The 20,423-nt window shown below is 47.4% G+C and overlaps 1 protein-coding gene across 1 annotated transcript in view; it reads left to right on the top strand.

The window, feature by feature from the left end:
• Positions 1 to 15,155, top strand: part of F2r (coagulation factor II (thrombin) receptor) — a 19,594-nt gene extending 4,439 nt beyond the window's left edge. The window contains exon 4 of the mRNA XM_005386038.2: positions 12,226 to 15,155. Within this exon, the coding sequence (XP_005386095.2) occupies positions 12,226 to 13,421 (1,196 nt within the window). The 3' untranslated portion in view covers positions 13,422 to 15,155. The remainder of the gene's footprint in view (positions 1 to 12,225) is intronic.
• Positions 15,156 to 20,423: the final 5,268 nt, after the last annotated feature.

The following is a 20,423-nucleotide window of genomic DNA, read 5'->3' as shown; positions in this document are numbered from 1 at the left end:
CGGTGCCGCGAACACGACTTTCCTGCCTCGGATGCGGTCTGAGGCCGAGGACCCCAGGGAGCGCGGGGCCCGGCAGGGCCGAAGTTAACGTAAAGCGGTGGTGTGCCGCCCGGGCCTTCCCGTTCCGCGTGGACGGGCTGGGGATGCGAGATGGACGAGGACAACTGACCAGACAGCGGCTCATCTGCCCACACCGCCCTGGCAGCACACCGGGAGGGGTGGAGGCGGCGTGTGTGGCGGCAGCATCCGTCCGGGCCAGGACTGACCGCCACCCGGGTGCTCGTTTCGCCCTCTCAAAGCCCCGTCAGGTGGGCGCTCATCACCCTGGCCAGTTCTGAAACTGAGGCTGGGGTCCACGCCGTGGGAGGCGGGAAGGGACCGTGGGAGCGGCCGGCCGCCGGGGCGCGGGCCGGAAGCGGCTGTGTCGGTGCAGAGTTTAAGTCACTAATCCAGTGCAGCCGGCCTGCTTTCTCTGATCGCTGTGCACTGGCGGTTCTGGACAGTGTCTGTCCTGCCGTGCTGGGACGCCGCCCTGCATCCCCGCCGCATCCCCAGCCCTCCTGTGGCCTTGCTGGAAGCCAGCGTCTCGCCTGTGCCCGGAATGCCAGCCCCTGTGGGCACCGGGGCTGTGATGCCTCGGGCTTGGCCCTGTCCCTGACCTGCACTTTCCGCAGTGCTTTCAGACTCTATTCCCGATCATTGTTGCGCTTCCTGCCCTGACATTTTTGGGTCTCTCCTCTCCCCAGCCAAGATTATAAACTTCCACTTATTCCCCGTGGGATCGGGAGCAAACGTCTGCTCTGCAGATGTTATTGAGGAACTCTCAAGCTCATAAACTAGCTTGCATTCCTTTGACCCAGAATTTAAGTGAGATGACTTAACATCCATTAAAGAGGGCCAGTGTCCAACAGCAAGAGGCGACAGGGTGGATTTTAAGAGGATCTAGAGGGCCCGAGAGGCGCAGAGGAGTTGGTGGTGACTGTGGCGGATCCCACTGGGCCGGGATCCCACACATGGCCCTCCTGCCCCCCGGGGTCAAGCCCGCCCCTCAGCAAGGGGCCAGGAAGCCATAGGTCGCTGGTGTCTTTCCAGTGCCCCGTCCTCCCTCCCCTGCCTTGCCCAGCCCCACAGCTGCTCCCTCCCCTAGGAGTTTGCTTTCTCTGGCTTTGTCCCCGAGTTGCTCTCTGCCCAGACTGCCCTCCCCGTTCCTCAGCCGACCCCATTTTATCTGAGCACGCTGCCCTGTATGGAGCACCTGCCCTAGCTGGCAGCTGCGAGGTGCGGTACACAGACGCTCTTCCATCCTGCGCACACCTGCCTTTTGAACAGATGTCACCCCCTTCCGGTAAGGACATTGAGACCCAGAACAGTGAAGTCACTAGTCTTGTGAGAGATGGAATTGAGACTTGCCCACAGGCCAGTCTTCCCTAAGTGGCAGCTTTCTCTGCCACCCCTGTAGAGAGGGGGCACCTTGACCCCCTGAAGCACCCCCCGCCCCTGTGCTCCCCAGGACCTGTGGAGAGCAGAGTGTGCATCCCATCTGCCAGATGCACAGGCCCAGGGCAGAGAGGACAGTCATCTGGTAAACCTTCCCGCAGGAACTGCTGTTCTGCTTTCATTTGACTAACAGATGATAAGGCCGGCTATTAATAGACCCTTATTTTTTCTTTTTGAGACAGGGTCTGGCTGTGTAGCCCTGGCTGGCCTTGAACTCACAGTGATCCTCCTGCCTCAGCTTCCGGAGGGCTGGAATTACAGGCGTGCACCACCATGCCCGGCATAGATCTTATTTTTTAATACCTGCTAATGGCCAGTCAGCAAGAGCTGGTGATCTGAAGGCTGAACAGAAAGCCTCCAAATTGGCCCTGACCCTGCCCAAGCAGGCCGGGCACTCTGCACAGCCTGAAAGTAAACTGCTTAGGGACCAGCGGGAGTTTTCTACGCTGCGCTGATTTCTTCATCTACGCGAGCCCCTTTCCATCTTGGTTCCTAGCCATACAGGCCTTGCCTGTATTCTTTAGGACATATCTGGATAATGGGTTCTGCCGCTCCCTAGGGTGCCCCATCTTCTCTCTGGAGGCCCCCACTCCATCCTCCTCTGCTGTCCGCAGCTCTTCAAGCCTTTCACTTCCCAGCAGCCTGGGCCGAGAACACTAACTTGAAACTCTCCATTTGCTTCTTTCCCACAGCACGCCAGGCCCTGCCGCTCTCCTTCCCAGGGCCCATCCTGTCCCCTCCCCCTCCTCGGTCCTTTCCCCTCTGTCCCTGTCACCCTGGCAGACTGGAACTAACTGGGGCCCTGAGCAGGACTCCAAGACGGGGCTTCCTGGGCCCTGAGCTTCTAATCCTGTCCCTTTCCTCACTTTGGACACACAGCCTTTTCCTGAAACACCCCTTTCTCTGTCTCTTTCCTTTATTATTCTTTTTAAATTGAAGTAAAATTCATTTCACATGAAATTAGCGCCTTTAACGATGGCAAGTCAGTGGCAGTTTGGTGCAGTTTTTACTACGGTGTGGTGCTCAGGACTGCGGTGGTGACATTGAGAGTTTTCCACTTGTTTCAGGTTGTTTTTGTTTTATTTCGCGGTTTCCTCATTCTGCCTCTTCCCTGCTCTTGCATATGCCTGAAACTGCTGGAGTAGATCACAGACTGCACGCTGCATTTCTGAGCTTCGCTCCAGACCTTTCCAGGGCACTTGGCTCTACCCACGAAGTTCAGGTCTCCCAGCCCGTGGCATCCTTGGGAGTTTTGCCACTTCCAGTGCCCTTACCAACCTTTACACGTCCTTTATTTGCTCTCAGAAATAAGTCGCCATTTGAAATGACAGGGATAATCTGTAATTTGCACTTGAAAACAAACATTTATATAGCTTTAGGGAAGGAGATTGTGTAATCTATGTATCAAGTGTATGATAAATTAGAAGTTAGGTGTTATAGAACTGTCAGTGTTTACCAGTATTTTCTATTTTTTTTTTTTTTTTGGCTAACCAGCAGGAAGAACTATAAGAAATATGGTTTACAGTTTACAGTAGGGCCATGTATGCAATAAATATGCATAGACAAAATCATTGTACGTGCAGATATGAAACAAGTCTTACCAAACAATACCCGCCTTTATTACATGCTGTGTATTCTGATACTTTCTGCACTTTTGTTTTGGCCATACTAGACACTGAACCCAGGGCCTTCACACTAAGCTACATCCCCAGCCCTTTTTAAGTGTTTTTATTTTGGACGAGGTCTTGCTAAATTGCTTAGGCTGGGCTAGAACTTGGGATCCTCCTGCCTCAGGCTTTCAGAGTGCTGAGATTATGGGCTTAGGCCACCACATCCAGCTCACTTTTCTTTTTTTTTTTAGTATTCACTGCAACCCTGTCATTCATAGTCACTAGGAAGTATGTAGCATAATTGAAAACAGTGCGCAGGAACAATGAATTGTCCCTTGGGAGAGTAAAAGGTCTTACAGCTTTGTGAGGAGAAGTCTGAGACCTGGAAGGAGCGGGAGCCAAGGAAGGTGCTTCTCAGGGAGGCGTCCTGACATCCTGACGTCCTGATGTCCTGACGTCCTGACCCGTGGTGGCAGTGGTGGTGGGCACTGCAGACAGAGACCCCCACATTTCCTTTGTGCCTGCTGTGGCCTTAGTACAGCTACACCTCCTTCCTGTCGACTCCCTACCCCCAGCTTCCTCCCAGGCGTGTGTCCCTGCACTTCCGGAGGAGCCCAGCTCCTGTTCTGGGGGGCAGGAGAAGCAGGCTCCAGGCAGCGGTCCCTTCCTGGCCCTGCAGGGTATTTGTTATATTCTACCTTTAATCCTGCTTTTTCTGCAGCAAACATTCATTCACTCGATGATCTTGTTTCTGCATCATTTGAGAACAGTGCTTTAAGGATTTTGCATTGTTGATGCCCTTGAATGTCTTCCTCATGTGGCTATCAGCCCTCAGAGTTGCTGGGATGTGGTTGGCATGTAGCCGAAGTCCGCAGGACCCCAGGGTTCCCAAGCAGCACCACATATGCCGTCACCTGAAGTCTCTTGTCCACGTGTCCATGTGCTGCCTGCTGTGGCACAAAGGATGGACACATTCATGGTTGGTGAAATGATGAGGGAAAAAATGGTGCTGTTTTACAAGGCAGTTATGAACCCCAGGTCTTTAAAGAGACAGAGGTTTGGTGTGGCCAGAGTCAAAGTCTTGGAGCTGGGCAGACTGAGGTACGAGCCCTGGCTGCTCTCCTCCCCGCTGTGTGACTGTGAATCAGTTACTTAGCCGCTCCCTTTTTCTCATACACCAGTTTCTCCATACTCCAGACCAGCATTGGAAGCGTTAATATCAAGTGAATGCTCTAAATGTAGAGCTGTGTTCATATAAACATTCAAGAACATCTTCGCTTTTGCAACTGTGATAAAGCCAAACATCCTTACCCTTAACTTCCACTAAAATGTAAAGAGCGTAAAATACTTGTTTTCAGCTGGCTTCAGGGTTACTTGTGTGTGGCCAGTCTTATCTAAGCTATACCCCACTCTCCTCTTCCCCCAAATGCAAGTTTTTAAAGCAAATCTCAGACACCGTATCATTTCACCCTTAAATAATCAGTATTCCTAGAGCTATATAGGTCCAATACCATTACAACACCTTAAACAATAATCAGTTCCTTCATATCACTTAACAGTTACTGCGTGCTGTTTTCCTGTCTTATAAATGTGTTAACTGGTTTGTTCAAAGCAGAATTAAAGAAGGCTTCCCACGCATTTGATCGGTGTCTCCTAAGATGCTCCTAATCTGTAACTCTTTCACACTCCCACAGTTGGTTTTTTTGTTTTGTTTTGTTTTGTTTTTTTTTTTTGGTTTTGGGGTTTTTTTGTGTGTGGTACTAGAGATCAAATCCAGGGCTGAGGACAGTGGTGGGGAACCTACTGCACATGCGTTGTTTTTCTTTTACGATAAAATATGTTCATGTATGAGTTGTTTTTTTCTAGACTTAAACCTCAGAGTTCCGGTTTAGCTGCAGTGCTGGCACTTTGCTGTAAGTACACTTGTGGTTGAGGCTTGGGCACTCGTCTCTAACAGGTTCATCACCGGCCTCGCACATCCTTGCACCCTTTTCGATCGCTATGTGTCAAGGAAACCACACCGTCTATCTTAAAGACTTCCTATGTCCCAGACCTGACTGACTTGAGCTTATGGAACACATGTGGAAAGTTATTTCTATCATTTTTTTTTTTTTGATGGCGATGAAGTTGTTATTCTTTGGCAATGGAAGCCCCTTCAAATTGCCCCACAGTCTCTGACCCACCCCTAATTCCCTTCAAAGATGTTGGGGGTTCATCTTATGTATGTGCTACTAAAATGAGCCCTTTCTTTTTCCTTTTTTTGGGGGAGGGGGGGTGAGTACCAGGAATCGAACTTGACCTCGCGCTTGCCAGGCAGGTGGGTGCTGTGCCACTGAGCTGTATCCCTGGCCCGGCCCTTTCTTGAAGAGGAATTGATCAGCCAGGGAAGGAAGGGTGTGTGGATGAAGGGAACAGAGCCTCACGGGGATGAGGCCTTCCAGGGGCAGCTGGTGTGATGCTGCTGTTTCATGTCCTCCTCTTAATTGGCTGTTTTGTTTTGTTTTGTTTTGTTTTTTGGTCCCAAGGATCGAACTCCGGACCTTGTGCTTGCGAGACAGGCACTGTGCCACTGAGCTATCTCCCCAGCACACTCTTCATTAGCTTTAGCTGGTGGAGAGGTGCAGGACACAGCTGACCTGCTGTGGGGAGTGTGGGCGAGGTCGTAGGACTTCTGCTTGGGTAATTCCCCAAAAGCATGAGCCCCAGGGGGCATGGCTCTGAGTCACCACCCGGCTGGCCGCATGAGAAGCCCACGATCAAACAGATCATGGCGAGCGCCTCGTCCCCTCAGCATCTGGGCCAGATCAAGCCAGAGAAGGCCCTCTGTCTCATACACTTGAAGTCCCCCGAGTTGGAGTCTACATTCAATCTGTGTGTGATTATGCTGTGTCCAGTGACAGAACTGTCCCTGGGGCATTTAAGAAACCTGTGTTCCATGCAACTTAGCAGAAGTGTGATGACTGATTTAAGAACTGCACTGCTTTTCTGAAACGAGCCTGACAACAAAAGCACAGATGAACTACAAGAACTTTTGGCAAACTGACAAGCACTGTCTCCTTGACCTCTGACGTGGAGTGGGGGACAGTGAAATATGTGAATCCATTTTCAGCCTGAGGGACTTAAGCTAGTTGGAAATATCTGCTCACCTTACTTAGTGTGCATGTTTCTTTGATGCTGGTCTACATCTATATATGAAAAATACACATATATAGATATATAGATACAGATATATTTTATTAGACTATAGTGCCAAAAAAGGGAACAGCTTCGGCAGTGATATTTAAACAAGGGATTATGCATTCTCCTTGGCTCCTGGCTTATAAAAATTGCATGTTTTCTTGAGTATAATGTTTCTGTGATAAGCATAGTAGTATTGGCCCGGAAGGATTATTCATAAAAGACATTTTTAAAAACAAATACTAAAAACAAGACTTTAGTATAAAGACTGGCAGTTTTATTTTCACACTAAGTAATAGTATTGAAGAAGCTTCATTAGGAGTATGCAGTAGTTTTCAAATCACATCACTCCTCCAGGTCTGGCCTTGCCGCGCATGACGGCATGTGTTCCTGGGTCCACGTTCATGGGCACTTCTTTCCCTCTGTACATCGAAGAGGGCTGCATCTGGCCAGGCTCATGACACTGCAGAGCTGAGTCACCGCTTTCGAGTCCCGCTGGTCAGCATTTGCCAGACACATGTCTCTGGTACTAAAGTGCAGAACGCTGGATTCTTTCCTTCCAGATCCTCCAGGGTGTTGTTCCACATTCCACAGGGGCTGTCCAGAGTCAGCCTATGCGTGGCTGGGTCAAGGCCAGCCTGGGGTAAGGTCGACACATCCCCAGAGGAAGAAAATGATGCTTCTGGGAAAGACCAGATTTTTACTCAGATGATTTACAGCTCTGAACCCTAGGCATTAGGCATGGCCCTTTGCAAGCTGCTTGTGTCCCCTACCATATGGAACAACGAGGCATTGCTAACCAGAAGGCAAGAGAAGCCCACGAGAACCGGATCTTTTTTTTGTATACTGAGGGTGGAGCACAGGGCTTTCACACTGAGTTAAGCTGCCCGCTTCTTACAGTTCTCAAGGGCGTAGGTGTCTGTTTCGAATGGGTTGCTCCAGCTGCAAAATGTAACAGTCATTCTATCAGGTATCGAGGGGCCCAAGTGGCCCAGCTGGGGACTCCTGGCAGAGCCCGTGTTAGAATGCAGATATGATGCGACTCATTTAAGGAGCAGCAGCCATGGGCATGACGCCGTCCCCAGATTCAAGTGAACAGAAACAGTTCCATCCTCGGGAAGCAGTCTGCACACACGCTTGCTGGGCCTCCTCCCTGGCGACAGCTGGCCTTCCCCTGTGACAGATCTTCCCAGGCCATCCTCTGGACCTCGGAGCCACCTCACTGCCGAGCTCTGCCTGAGTGGAGAGGCTCCTTTTACGCCTCATTTTGGAAATTGATTTTAACATACTGCATTCTGGATTCTGCCTGCAGAATTTCCACTTATTAGTTCATCACTGATACTTCTTGTTAGCTCATGCATTTCAGTGGAGTATTTTCTTCTACCTCATTGAGCACAGTTGCAATGCATCCTTTAAAATCCTTCCCCAGGCCAGGGATGTAGCTCAGTGGCTCAGAGCCTGCCTGGAAAGTGTGAGGTCTTGAGTTCGATTCCCAGTACTCCCCTAAAATAGAATAAAATTCTTACCTGCTAATTCCAACATTTGCATGAACTCAGGACTGACGTTTTATTTGACCTTTTTACTTACGAATGAGTTACACTTTACTAATTCTCTTCTTTTTTCCTTGTCAAAAAATTATATATTGGGTAGCTCAGTGGCCCAAGTGCCTGCCTGGCAAGCACAAGGTCCTGAGTTCAATTCCCAGTACCAAAAATGAAAAAAAATTACATATTGTACACCATGATGTTTTGAAAATTGTACACATTGTGGAATGACTAAATCAAGCTAATTACTATAAGTATACATTACATACTTATCATTTTGGGGGTGAGGACAATTAAAATCTAATCCCAGTAATTTTCTTACATACAACTCATTGTTAGGAACTACAGTCATTACGTTGTATAATAGACCTCTTGAGCTTATTCCTCCTAACTGAAAGTTTTTAACTTTTTCTCTTTTTTTGCTATATCCCCAACCCAAACCTTTGTGTATTTTTTGAGACAGGATCTGGCTAAGTTGCTAAGTTACCCCGGCTGGGCTTGAGTTTGTGATCCTTCTGCCTCAGCCTCCCAGAGTTTGGGCACGAGCCACCACACCTTGCTTAAAATTTTGTGCCTTTGTGCAGTGTCTCCCCACCCCCACCTCGTCCCCTGGGAAGCACCATCCTCCCTGCTTGGTGAGTTCACCGTCTCAGGTCCCCATCTGAGTGAGATCAGGCAGTGTTGTCGCTCTGTGCCTAGTTTCTGTCACTCAGCATACTGCTCCTCAGGCTTATCCATGTGCCTGCCACTGAGAGCGCCCCCCAGGCTGTCAGGATGCTGCTGGGTGTGCACCACGTGGGTGTGACCCATTCCGCCACTGCAGGACACATGGTTGACTCCATGTCTCATCTGCTGTAAGTAACGGATGGCTCTTGGACACACGGATTTCATTCTCTTTGGATACGTCCACAGTAGTAGCATTGCCGAATTGTGGTAGATCTGTTTTTTTAGGTTTTTGAGATGCCTCCATACTGTTCCCCAGATGGTTGTGCTAATTTCCGTTCCGGCTAGTGGTGGCAGTTGTCTGCTTTGGTTTCCATGCTGGCCGGTGCTCGCCACCTTCCTGTTCTCATTGTAGCCCTTCAGACGGGTGTAAAGTGCGTGTGGGGGTCGCACTCAGTCTACTCTACACCTCCTTGATGACTGGCAATGTTAGACGTAGTTCCACACCCCTGTGGGCCTGTGGGTGTCATCTGTGGGTAATGTCTGTTCCATTCATTTCCCCATTTTGAAACTGGGTTCTTGCTGTTGAGTGACTTGAGACCCTTGTGTGTTGCAGTATTAGATTTGGCTATTAGATATCAGAAATATAGTTCATGGATGTTTCCTGTCTCTTCTGTACATTGCTTCTTTGCTGTTGACAGTTGTTTTTGCTGTGTAGAAACTTTAGCTTAATGCCATCTCCTGTGTCTATTTCTGTTCTTGTCTGTGCTCTTAGGGGCATAGCTAAAAACACATTGCCCGGAACAGTGCCATGGAGTCTGTGTTCTCTGCCAGTCCTTTCTAACGTAGTTCTGGGTCCTTTTGAGTTGAGTTCTGTGTATGGTGTGAGTAGAGGAGGAAGGGATCCAGAGTTCAACATTTTCATTTAAAAGACAGAGCTAGTAAAACCCTCCAGTTTTCCTCATACTGAATGGTTTTGGGTTGTACCCTGGGCGTTGCTGTGCTGGGAAGACTGGGTCTTGTATTCCTTCAGAGAGTGTTAGGACTTCGACCTTAGTAGCCAACTAATTTGACTGGGCTAACCGCACAGTCTCCAGAGCAAAGCTCTAATGTCACCACAGCTCTTGTCTTCTTAAGAGGTACTTTGAGGTACTTTGCCTCTGTTCTGCACAGGCATGGTTCAAGGGTCAGCCAAAGCCTAGGGCAGAATTTACACTGGGATTTAGGGCTTCCTCTCTCTGGCTTTTTCCTTTCTGGTCCTCAAACTGTGTGTGTGTGTGTGTGTGTGTGTGTGTGTGTGTTGTGTTGTGTTCCTTTTTGTTTTGTCTTTGAGACAGGGTCTCATTCTGTAGTCCAGGCTAGCTTTGAACTCATTGTGTAGCCAAGTACGACCTCGAACTTGAAGCAGTCTTGCTGTCTCAGCCTCCCAAGTGCTGGGATTGCAGGTATGTGCCACCACATCTGGCTCCTGGTCTCCTATCTTTCCAATGACTAGGAGCTTCTGATCAGCTGGCTACATATTGAGGGTCCTGTGGCCTCCTGCTCGGATTCAATTAATTTGTTAAAAGTGTCTCACAGAACTTTGTCCTCTCTTTGGGCCATGCAGACTGTTTTCTATCTGAACTGATATTTTAGCCAACTTTTTTTCCTGAATTGTAGTCAACTGTTCTGAAGGAGGGAAAGCTTTCTTCCTTTCCTACACAATATTGATGCCTGCTATGTGGAGGAATTGTCCTATACCCTGTGTAATCAGTTCTCCTGGAGCTCCCGCAAGTACCCTCAAACTTAACTCAGTCCTGACACCGCCTGCCTGAGATGCACTCAGATTGCACAGTTGAAGGGCTCCAATCCACAAAAGTGTCTCCCACGTCAGTCACAAGTCTGGGCCTCCAGATCTTCTGACCACCTGGCTGCGTGCCGCGGGCCCCCAGAGCCTGCACTTCTGATTCTGCTTGCTACAGCAGCTCACAGAATCCGAGAAACACTTCATTATCCTTTCTGAGCTGTCTAAAGGGAATCCCAAAGACACTGGAGCAGCGGGACGGGAGAGGTGCACGGGGTGAGATAGGTGGGACGGGACATGGCGCACCCTGCCCTTTCCCTCTGATCTCGCCTTGGTCCTTGCTGTGAGCGTGGCCCACCCTGGAGCTGTGAAGGGCCACTAACCCCCAGTTAGCTCATGAGCATACAAAAGATATTCCTTTCATTCTAGCTAGAGCTTCCAAGAATTCTCTTTAGGAGCTATATGCCAGAAAAAACATGGCCACATTTGTTTTTCACAGTATAACAGACTGACTTCTGCCACTTCTAAAGCCAAAAGTCACTGAAAACAAGAGTCTGGAGTCATCCTTTCCTGTAGGGCCCAGCCCTCCCCTCCTCAGCGCTCGCCTTGTTCCAGCCTGAGAACCTAGATGCCTCCAGGCCACGGCTGTCCCTGTCCGGCAAGGGTGCCCAGTCTGCCACTTGTGTCTACGAGGCAGCCGGGTCAGGCACCGGGAGCAGAGCCTTTCCTTTTGTAGCGCTACACCTTTCCGTGTAAGTTGTCCTTGTAGGAAGGATTCCGCTCCTGAAAAACAAAACCAAAAGTTCAAAAATCCGCTATTATTGTCCAGCTAGCAGCCGTGTCTTAAAATTCTTTGACAGCATTCTGGGACCCGCTTGTGTGTCCAGACTTCATGGGGAGTGTTCTCAGTAGTAGGTCCCATCCTTTTCCTAGGAGGTTTCTTTTCTTCTTGCCTCAGCTTCCCAAGACCCGACAAGAGCTTGTCCCCATCTCTTCTCCTCAGTGGCAGGATTTTACCAGAACTCCTCAGAAGAAAAAGCTGATGGAGTTCCTGCTGCTAAGAGTTGCTTTTTATCTGAGTAACATTTCACATGTTTTTTTATTTTTTATGGAAGAAGATGACAAAAGGAAGTATGTAGCTGAGCCTTTATTTTGATATCTGATTGATACTCGACAGCCTGGCACGGCTGGGCTGGTGTGAGCCTTGAGGTCTGCCAGGGTGCATTCTAGAACAGGCAGGGCCATCAGCCTGGCGTGAGTGGCCGAGAGCATGCACCATCCTTCTCAGGAAGCAGGCAGCAAGAAGACTGAGGAGACAGGAGCCTTGTGATTCTTTTGGGGTAAACAGAGGCGCTGGTTTAGACTCAGGTATGTAGATTTAGAACGCAGCACTGTAAACATGCAGACCATGGATGGTAGAGGAAAACTACAGGGAGGTTCGTGGGATTGGGAGCCCTGAGTTCTATGTCAGATGCCCCAGAGCCTGCCTTAAGAGCTCTGTTCCACTCTCTGCATGGATTTTCCTATCAGGAGGGGTGGTTTTCACAGGGTGGTGCAAATTAACCGGCGGTGTGCGTGTGGAGGCCCTGGAGGAGAGGAGGTCGTGGGTACTGGAGTATGTCTGTGTGCAGACAGGGTGGGACAGAAAGAATAGGCCATTTTATCCCTTCCCGTTGCCACTTGGCCTTTCCTGAGGTCCACTGGGCAGACCTCTGGAGTGTACCATCTACCTTTGGCCCTCGGAGGAGCAGGTTTAAACGCGTTTACTTGTATTAAACAATATTGCAGGTCTTGAGTTAACTCACCCTCTGCGGTCTGTCCATGCGTAATCTGGGTTTCACCAGCAGTTCCCCTGAGAAGAAAGTAAGAAGCAAGCCAAAGTAAACATGTATTTCCTAAGGGTCTCTTTTGGCTTTTTAATTCATTCCTTTTTTAAATTTCAATTTTGCAGAATCCAGGGCAACAAATCCCACCTTTAACCCCCGCTCATTCCTTCTCCGGAATCCCAATGACGAATTCGAGCAGTTCCCCATGGACGAGGAAGGGGAGGGGAACGAAAGCACATGGACCGAAACCAGAAACATCTCCTTCAACAGGAGCAGCCCTCTGCAGAGGCCGCCCCCCGTGTTCATCTCGGACGCCGCCGCGGGCTACCTGACCAGCCCCTGGCTGACGCGCTTGGTCCCCTCCATCTACACCGGCGTGGTGCTCATCAGCCTCCCGCTGAACCTCCTGGCCGTGGCTGTGTTCGTCCTGAAGATGAAGGTGAAGAAGCCGGCCGTGGTCTACATGCTGCACCTGGCCACAGCGGACGTGCTCTTCGTGTCCGTGCTGCCCTTTAAGATCAGCTATTACTTTGCCGGCAGCGACTGGAAGTTCGGCTCTGGGATGTGCCGCTTCACCACCGCCGCCTTCTACTGCAACATGTACGCCTCGGTCATGCTCATGACAGCCATCAGCGTGGACCGCTTCCTGGCGGTGGTGTACCCCATCCAGGCCCTCTCCTGGCGCACCCTGGGGAGGGCCTGCTTCACCAGCCTGGCCATCTGGGCCATGGCCATCGCCGGGGTGCTGCCGCTGCTCCTCAGGGAGCAGACCGCCCGGGTCCCGGGGCTCAACATCACCACCTGCCACGACGTGCTCAACGCCACGTTGCTCCAAGGCTTCTACGCCTACTACTTCTCTGCCTTCTCGGCCATCTTCTTCTTCGTGCCGCTGATCATTTCCTCCGTCTGCTACGTGTCTATCATCCGATGTCTCAGCTCGTCCACCGTCGCCAGCCAGAGCAACAAGTCCCGGGCCGTGCTCTTGTCGACGGCTGTCTTCTGCATCTTCCTCATCTGCTTTGGGCCCACCAACGTCCTTCTGATCACGCATTACTTGTTCCTGTCCCACAGCGCTGCCACCGAGGCTGCCTACTTCGCTTACCTCCTTTGCGTCTGCATCAGCAGCGTGAGCTGTTGCATCGACCCCCTGATCTACTATTATGCCTCCTCAGAGTGCCAGCGCCACCTCTACAGTATCCTGTGTTGCAAAGAAAACGTGGATCCCAACAGTTACAACAGCAGCGGTCAGTTGATGGCAAGTAAAATGGACACCAGCTCTGCTAACATGAATAACAGCATCTACAAGAAGCTGTTAGCTTAGGAAAAGTGACTGCTGGTCAGTTAAAAAGAAAGGTTAAGAAAGTGAAAAGCTCAGGAATTCTATCAGTCCCTGGCAAAGCGACTTCATCGCCTAAAATAACAAATGCATGGTTTGCATGCCTGCTGCTTAAGAGAGCATAAATATTGGTTAGTTACCAGAAAAAGTAACAGGAATGGAAGACAGTGTTATTCCAAGGGAGTACTGCCAGTGCCACAGTAACTGAATGTCACTCTTTTAGATATATAGGTGGCTTACATATATGTATGAGTATGCACACACAAGTATTATCTGCAGCACAGTATGGATTAGGCACTTTGAAGCCTTCTCTTTTTGCCCCCAGCAATTATAGAAAAAGAAAACCTCTGATTGTCTGACGTTATCTGACAAGTCCAGGCTGGTGAAGTTTAGCCATGAGCCTCCGAAGATGTGCAGCAGTAGTGACAGTAGTAGTTTGGGTTTACACACAAATGGCATGTGTTTATACATCGATTATTTTGCAAATAAGTGAATTTTAATATTGTTTGTCAGCAGTGCTTAACTAATGGAAGGATAAGATTTGGTGGTATGCAGAAAAAGTTCTGATGTTTTTCATTTTAAATATGTCAAAGTTTAAATTTTTAAAGTTGTCGCAACAGATGAAAAACCCAATTTCTATGGTCCGCAGTCTGATATTTTCCATACTGCATACATGAACCGAGACCAAGCACAGTCCCCACACGTGACTGCAGACGGCCTTCCCGAGCAGCCCACCTCGAGAGTTGACCCTGCTGGACGGAGGACTCCAGGCCTCGGGCCAGGCAGAGCTGCATGCTGGCCAGCAGCTGTCCTGCTTGACCTCCTGGGAACCAGCGAGACTCAGGCCACCAAGCTCGAGCCGTCATCTGTGACAGCTGTGAGCTGAGCATGTCTGTCAGAACCCGCAGGGCAGGATGGGACGTCCTGGAGGCAACAGCCATGAGAGGCTGCTCTGCCCGTCATGGGAGCAGGAGGACGCCCGCGGCACCCTGACTGCGACTGAACTCATCTTGGGAGAGCAGCAGGGACAGTACGGGGCAGCATGTGATGCACTATGGTAAACACAAGGCAGTGTTTCAAGCCAGATGCCACCCAGAGGCTCTCATGCCAGCGAGGCCTGTCTGCTGCAGAGCTTGGAACACTTGTGTTTCTGCTTCTGCTGGTTATAACTTAAGATGAAAACACAACAGAGGATGTGTACTTTTGAAAAGTAAGCCCTTCTGTCTATATCAGCTGGACAGTATTTATGTGTAAATGTTTGTTCAAGTAACGACTCAAGTTTTCTTTTAAGACTCATTTGTGTCAGACTGGTTAGAAATAACAAGTGAAAATGGATTTGGCATTGAAATCTAGGAAAATTATTCTATATTTTTCGCTTTCCTTAAAAGTTAATGAAATGATTTTTAAAGCTTTTTTAACCCCATGATAAGTATCAAGCATAGACAAATAAATCTTCATGGGTTTAGCAAAGTAATTTGAAAATTAGGTTGAAATTTTTTTTCCTGATTAAAAAGTGGTGGCATTTTAAACAAACAAAAGTGGGAAAGTTGCAAGGTAAATGTTTATCTATTTAAAAGAGCAAAGTATTTCCAAATATCAATAATTTACATAAGAGTAATATAAGTGTATTGCAAGTAGAAGCTAGCACTGATTTTATTAACTGAGTTAGTGTCATTGTTTATTTAGTCTGTATATATTAAAATACCTGTCATCACAGTAGTTTATGATTTCAGTTTTTATGTTCACTCTTTTTAAAAATGTCACGTAAACTGGGCGTGGTGGCGCATGCCTGTAATCCCAGCTCGCGGGGGATTGAGGCAGGAGGATCATTGCGAGTTCAAGGCCAGCCTAGGCTGCAAAGTGAGTTCAAGACCAGCCTGAACTGTATAGTGAGACCATGCCTCAAAAAGACAAAAAAAAATGTCATGTAACCTACATTAATAAACATGAAAATGTACGTGGTATCTCTGGAATATTTATCTGTATAACCTTTGTGCCCTGGCCGGGAGACACACTGACATGTAGCTGCAGAGCATTTGGTGATTGGCTAGCTGCAGAGGTGTAGGCAGCATTCTGGGAACCACATGGGCTGGTGCAGCTGAAGATTGGCACTTCCTGACCCAGAGGGTGGAGGGAGGACCTCGCCAACATTTGCCCCACCCTGCCGGCTCTTCCCATTGCTGGTGCTTCCCATTGCTCCTGATTTTAGGGCCAAGCCAGAGGCCAAGGGAGCACACTTCATAAAGGTCCGTATCCTTAGGCATGAAGAATGGGTTTGGGAGAATCAATTGAGATTTTTTTAAAAAACAGTACAATTTCTGCTAAAGGCATCGAGTGGTTGCTTTTTTATATCTCTTTAGAAAAATTTAGATTTATAATGAACATATATATAGATTCCTGACTTGCAAATGTTATTGATGGCAATCACATTTTTTTTTTCTAGTGAGAGAGGAATATAAGAACAGGGATGCTGGAGATTTAGCTCAGTGGCACACACGCCTGTCTGGCAAACGCAAGGTCCTGAGTTTGAGTCCTGGTACCAAAAAAAAAACAAAAAAGAAAGAAAAAGAAAGAAAGAAAGAAAGAACAAAAGAAAGAGAAAAAGAGAAAAGAAAAGAAGAAAGAAAGAGAGGAGAGGGAACCCTAGAAGATCCGCACTGCCTCCTGTCTGTGGGAGACAACCCCTCGCTGGCTAGCAGTCCCTCAGCAGAAGGGAGTAGGGAGAATGAAAGCAGATGGCTCTCAGCCTCTGAGAGTTGAAAATGAATAAAAAGTTTTCAGTAAAGTATTTCTAGACTTTGTAGCTAGTGCACACCTATAATCCCAGCACCCTGGAAGGCCGAGGCAGGAGGATCCCAAGTTTAGTGATATAGCGAGTCCTTGTCTCAAAAAACAAAGTAAAGGTTCAAGATGTAGCCCAGTACCACCAGAAAGAAAGAAGAAAAAAATCTTTCCTGATCACCAGAAACAGTATCCTTTCTCCAGCCAGAATATAACCTTTAAACTCTCCTATCATTTTTTTTTTCAAAATACAGTTGAGTTCAAAAACGTTTGAATTTTATTAACAGGAAAATGTTTGGGTTCTTTCCTCACCAAGTAAAATATAGTGGTTTTGGGGAAATGGAATAAATATACAATTGGAAAAATTTAGGTAGACAAGAAGGCTGGAGGAAGCCTTATGTCCCAGAACAAGTGGAAAGTGTTAAGCAGGATTGATGACCCAGTCTTGTAAGCTTGTGGGCCAGGCCTTCCCAAGCAGTTCATTTTCACCCAGGCCACAGTTGATAATTGAGGAGAAAATACTGCCACCATCTCTCATTTCCTGGAATTATCAGCTGTGTAACTAAGCCTGTCAGATTATGAGATTAAATGTATGTGGAAAGAAACACCGTAGGATAAAGTAAGTGTGTCTTAGGGTGGCACGCAGCAAAATGCACTACACCTAAGGAAGAGGAGAAATGCCATGGTGCAGTGATTCCCCGAACCCTGAGACCTGCTCGGACATTTGTGAGTCTAAAACCATCTTGAAGCACAGAGATGCTACTTGTCTCTGGCAGTCATGCTTTCCCAAGTGAAAAGTTGAATTTTCCAGAAACTACTCGGCATGTGATGGTGCAACCAGTTGAGTGCAGAAGCTGACAGGAAAATCTATTTTAGATAGAGTGCAAAAACATAAATGCTGCAACTGTCCTCATTAACGCTGCAACTGTCCTTGTCATGGCTTGGGGAATGTTACAGCTTCTGTCTAGATGTCCCCCTAAAGCCTCATACAGTCATAGATGGGGCTTTTTATGAGTATGTGACACTGGGACTGATTCATGGCGCAGTGCTAGGCTCAAGGGCACGAGGATTAAGGGTGTGAATGCTCCGCACCCTAAGTAACCTGGATAAGAGATAAGGGACAGAAAGAGCTGTGGCCATCCTTGTCTCTGCGATGCCACCCTGCCTTGGAGACGGCTGATTATGGACTGAAACCTCCATTTTGTGAGCTAAATAAACCTTTCCCTCTTTAACTTCTGGCATTGGGTATTTTGTCTCAGCAACATTTGCTAAGTAACTGAAATGGAATAAATTATATTTATGAAAATGTAGTATTTTGTCAGATGTAAAGGATTTATTGCTTTAAGCTGAAATATTTTCAAAACTTCTCTACTTTGGTGTCAAATATGGAAAATATTATTAGATAAAATCAGTGGTATCCTGGTAAATTGGAGCTCCAGAAAAAGCCGCTATGTAGCATTCACCAATTTCAGCGGCATAAATACTCCTTACAGTGCCAATTTCAAGATTCCAACACTTTAACCATTGCCTTGAAAACTTCATGGGCACTGAGTCCTTGTGAGCAAGTACAGGCCGAAACCAACATGCCACGGGATATAACCCTCAAAAGCAAAGGGCCTGTGTGGTCCTCAGTAGTTTAAAGTATGTTAAGATAGCCCAGGCCAAACAGGTTGGAGAGTAATAGTTCTTATACAAGATTTTCCACCTTTCCCACCATAAAGAAGACAGAGAAACTAGTAATAATGATAAAGCAAACAGGAGCAAAGCGTTGATTGGCAGCTGCTGGCCACCATTTGGCCTTGAAGTGATAGAAACTGACTCAAGTCAGCAGACGCCACGTGGCCCACAGGGTGGGAAGCCCTGTGTGAGTCCAGGTTTTCAGCTGATGTCTAGAAGGAAGAGGGGCTGTCATGGTTTGGGGCCATCAGGCCAAGAGGTTGTTCAAATCAGCAGCAGGCTGTATCCGTGCAGGCAGTCCTACAAGCCAGAAGTCAGCCTGTGCATGGTGGGCCAGGGGCGCTGACTGCATGCAGTCTAGAATCACACAGGGAACCAGAGGTCAGACTCAGCAGTGTCTCGGAATTCAGATAACACAGCGTGTACGGTTTCTTCCCAGGGGGACGTGACTCAGTCAGTGGAGAGCTCCGCTCTGAAGCTCTGGGTTTAGTGGACTGAAGGCACGGACAGGGAGCAGAGCCGGCCTAGCCTTGTTGCTCTGGTGACCACCTCCTTGGCCCTTTTTTTTCTTTCTTTAAAGAGAATAAAAAATTTTTTAAAAAACATTAAAAACGATACAGAATTTCAAACAAGATGAGAGGAAATCAGCAATGGTTGTTATATTGCATATGGTTATCTTCAAAGTAGTTGTTCAGATTACCAGATATAAGCATGCAAAACTGATCCAAAACATTAAGCATTAACTGTTCCTTTCAATAAACCAATAGAAATTAGTAGTACAATCATCTTAGCTATTTGTGAGTGTGTGTGTATATATATATATATATTTTTTTTTTTCCCTTCTTTCTTTTCTCCTTTCCCTCATCCCAGTTGTTCTTTCCTTTTGAGCAGTTTCTTTCCCTTTCACAATATCTATTTATGTTTTGGATTTTATTTACTCTTGCAGGTTCTTCCACTAGGGAAACAATATGGTATTTACACATACGGGTCTGATTTATTTCACTTATGAGTACCACAGTGATATATGTGCATACCCATATTTACAGCAGCACAATTTGTAATAGCTAAATCTTGGAAACAATCCAAATGCCCATTGACTGAGGGATGGATAAAAAAACATATTATTTTTATACAATGGAGTGTTACTCAGCTATAAAGAACGATAAACTCAAGGCTTTTATAGGTAAATGGATGTAACTAGAGACCGTACTCATAAGTGAAATAAATCAGACCTTGGGCCTTTTGAGTGTGTTGCTGCGCAGCCCACCAGGGAGGTGAGAAGGCCATCAGAGGAGGCTGCTGCTACAGAGATGCATTAATGGCCACACCCAAAACTGTCATGCATGTGTCTTTGTTTTCCTTCTTTTCATGAAAAGAGTTTATTGGTTAAATGTTACACAACACTCTTTAAAATTTCATGCTGAGCACACAGGATGAGAAACAATTCTTGTCACTCAAGTCTACAAGATGAAACAGCTGCTGGAAATCTGAAGTACAGACAAAAGGTAGAATGAAGCAAAACTTTGGCTGGGCATGGTGGCACACACCTGTAATCCAAGCACTCGGGAGGCTGAGGCAGGAGGATTATTGCCAGTCTGAGACCAGCCTGGGCTACAAAGTGAGCTCAAGGCCAGCCTGAACTGCATGGCAAGACCCTGTCTCAGAAAACAACAACAAAAAAGAATGAAGCAAAGCTTAAATACTAAGCAACTAAATCAATATAAGTGGAATTGGAAGATAGTGGTTCTAGATTTTAAACACCACCAAATTTCTGGTTTAAAAAGTGAATATTTGGTTTGTGGCAAAACAGCTTTGAGAATTTGGCATGAGAAAAAATTACTCCAATATTTAAAACCTGTTCTCTCCCAATTCTTTTTCCCTTATATTATTACATTGTAGGGAAAGGTGGCACCTAAGCAGGGAAAGGATAGGTTTTATTAACAATCAATAGCTCTTACCTCTGCGGTTAGACTCTACAGTTAGAGCAATTAGACAAACAAAGGAGTGGAAAACCCAGAAAGACCCAGAAAAGCACCAGGTAATGCTGTTACCTTAAGAAGTCGTCAGAAGGAGTTAACAAAACAGGAGAAAACCAGAAACATAAAAGTTCAGGTAACCCGCCCCCGCTTACCCACCTTGGATAAAATGCAAAGGAGACAAGGGGCAGCCACCTGAGGACTCTCACTTCATGTGTAAAAGACGAACACACACACATACCCATATATGTATATTCTCACTTTAGCATCACTGTATTACTGCACCAGATACACATATGTCCCCTTTACTTAGTCATTAACTCTAAACTGCCTTTTTATGAGACTACACACACACACACACACACACACACACACACACTCACCCATCCCAAAGGGATAGGAAGTAATCAAGCAGCCAAAAAGAACGTAGATGGAAGTGCCCAGTTTAGGGTCAAAGGCAGCCAGAGAGCCAGTCAGATGGTGACAGCTTCCAGGTGCCTCGTGGGGGATGGGAAGAATCTCTAGTCCTAAATAAAAGTAGCCAGGGACAAGG

Source organism: Chinchilla lanigera, unplaced genomic scaffold (genome assembly GCF_000276665.1).
Source record: "Chinchilla lanigera isolate Chin_1 unplaced genomic scaffold, ChiLan1.0 scaffold00024, whole genome shotgun sequence".
In the NCBI taxonomy this organism is placed as follows: Eukaryota; Metazoa; Chordata; class Mammalia; order Rodentia; family Chinchillidae; genus Chinchilla; species Chinchilla lanigera.
The sequence above is the reverse complement of the archived record's forward strand: the minus strand, read 5'-3'. Positions and strand labels throughout refer to the sequence as shown.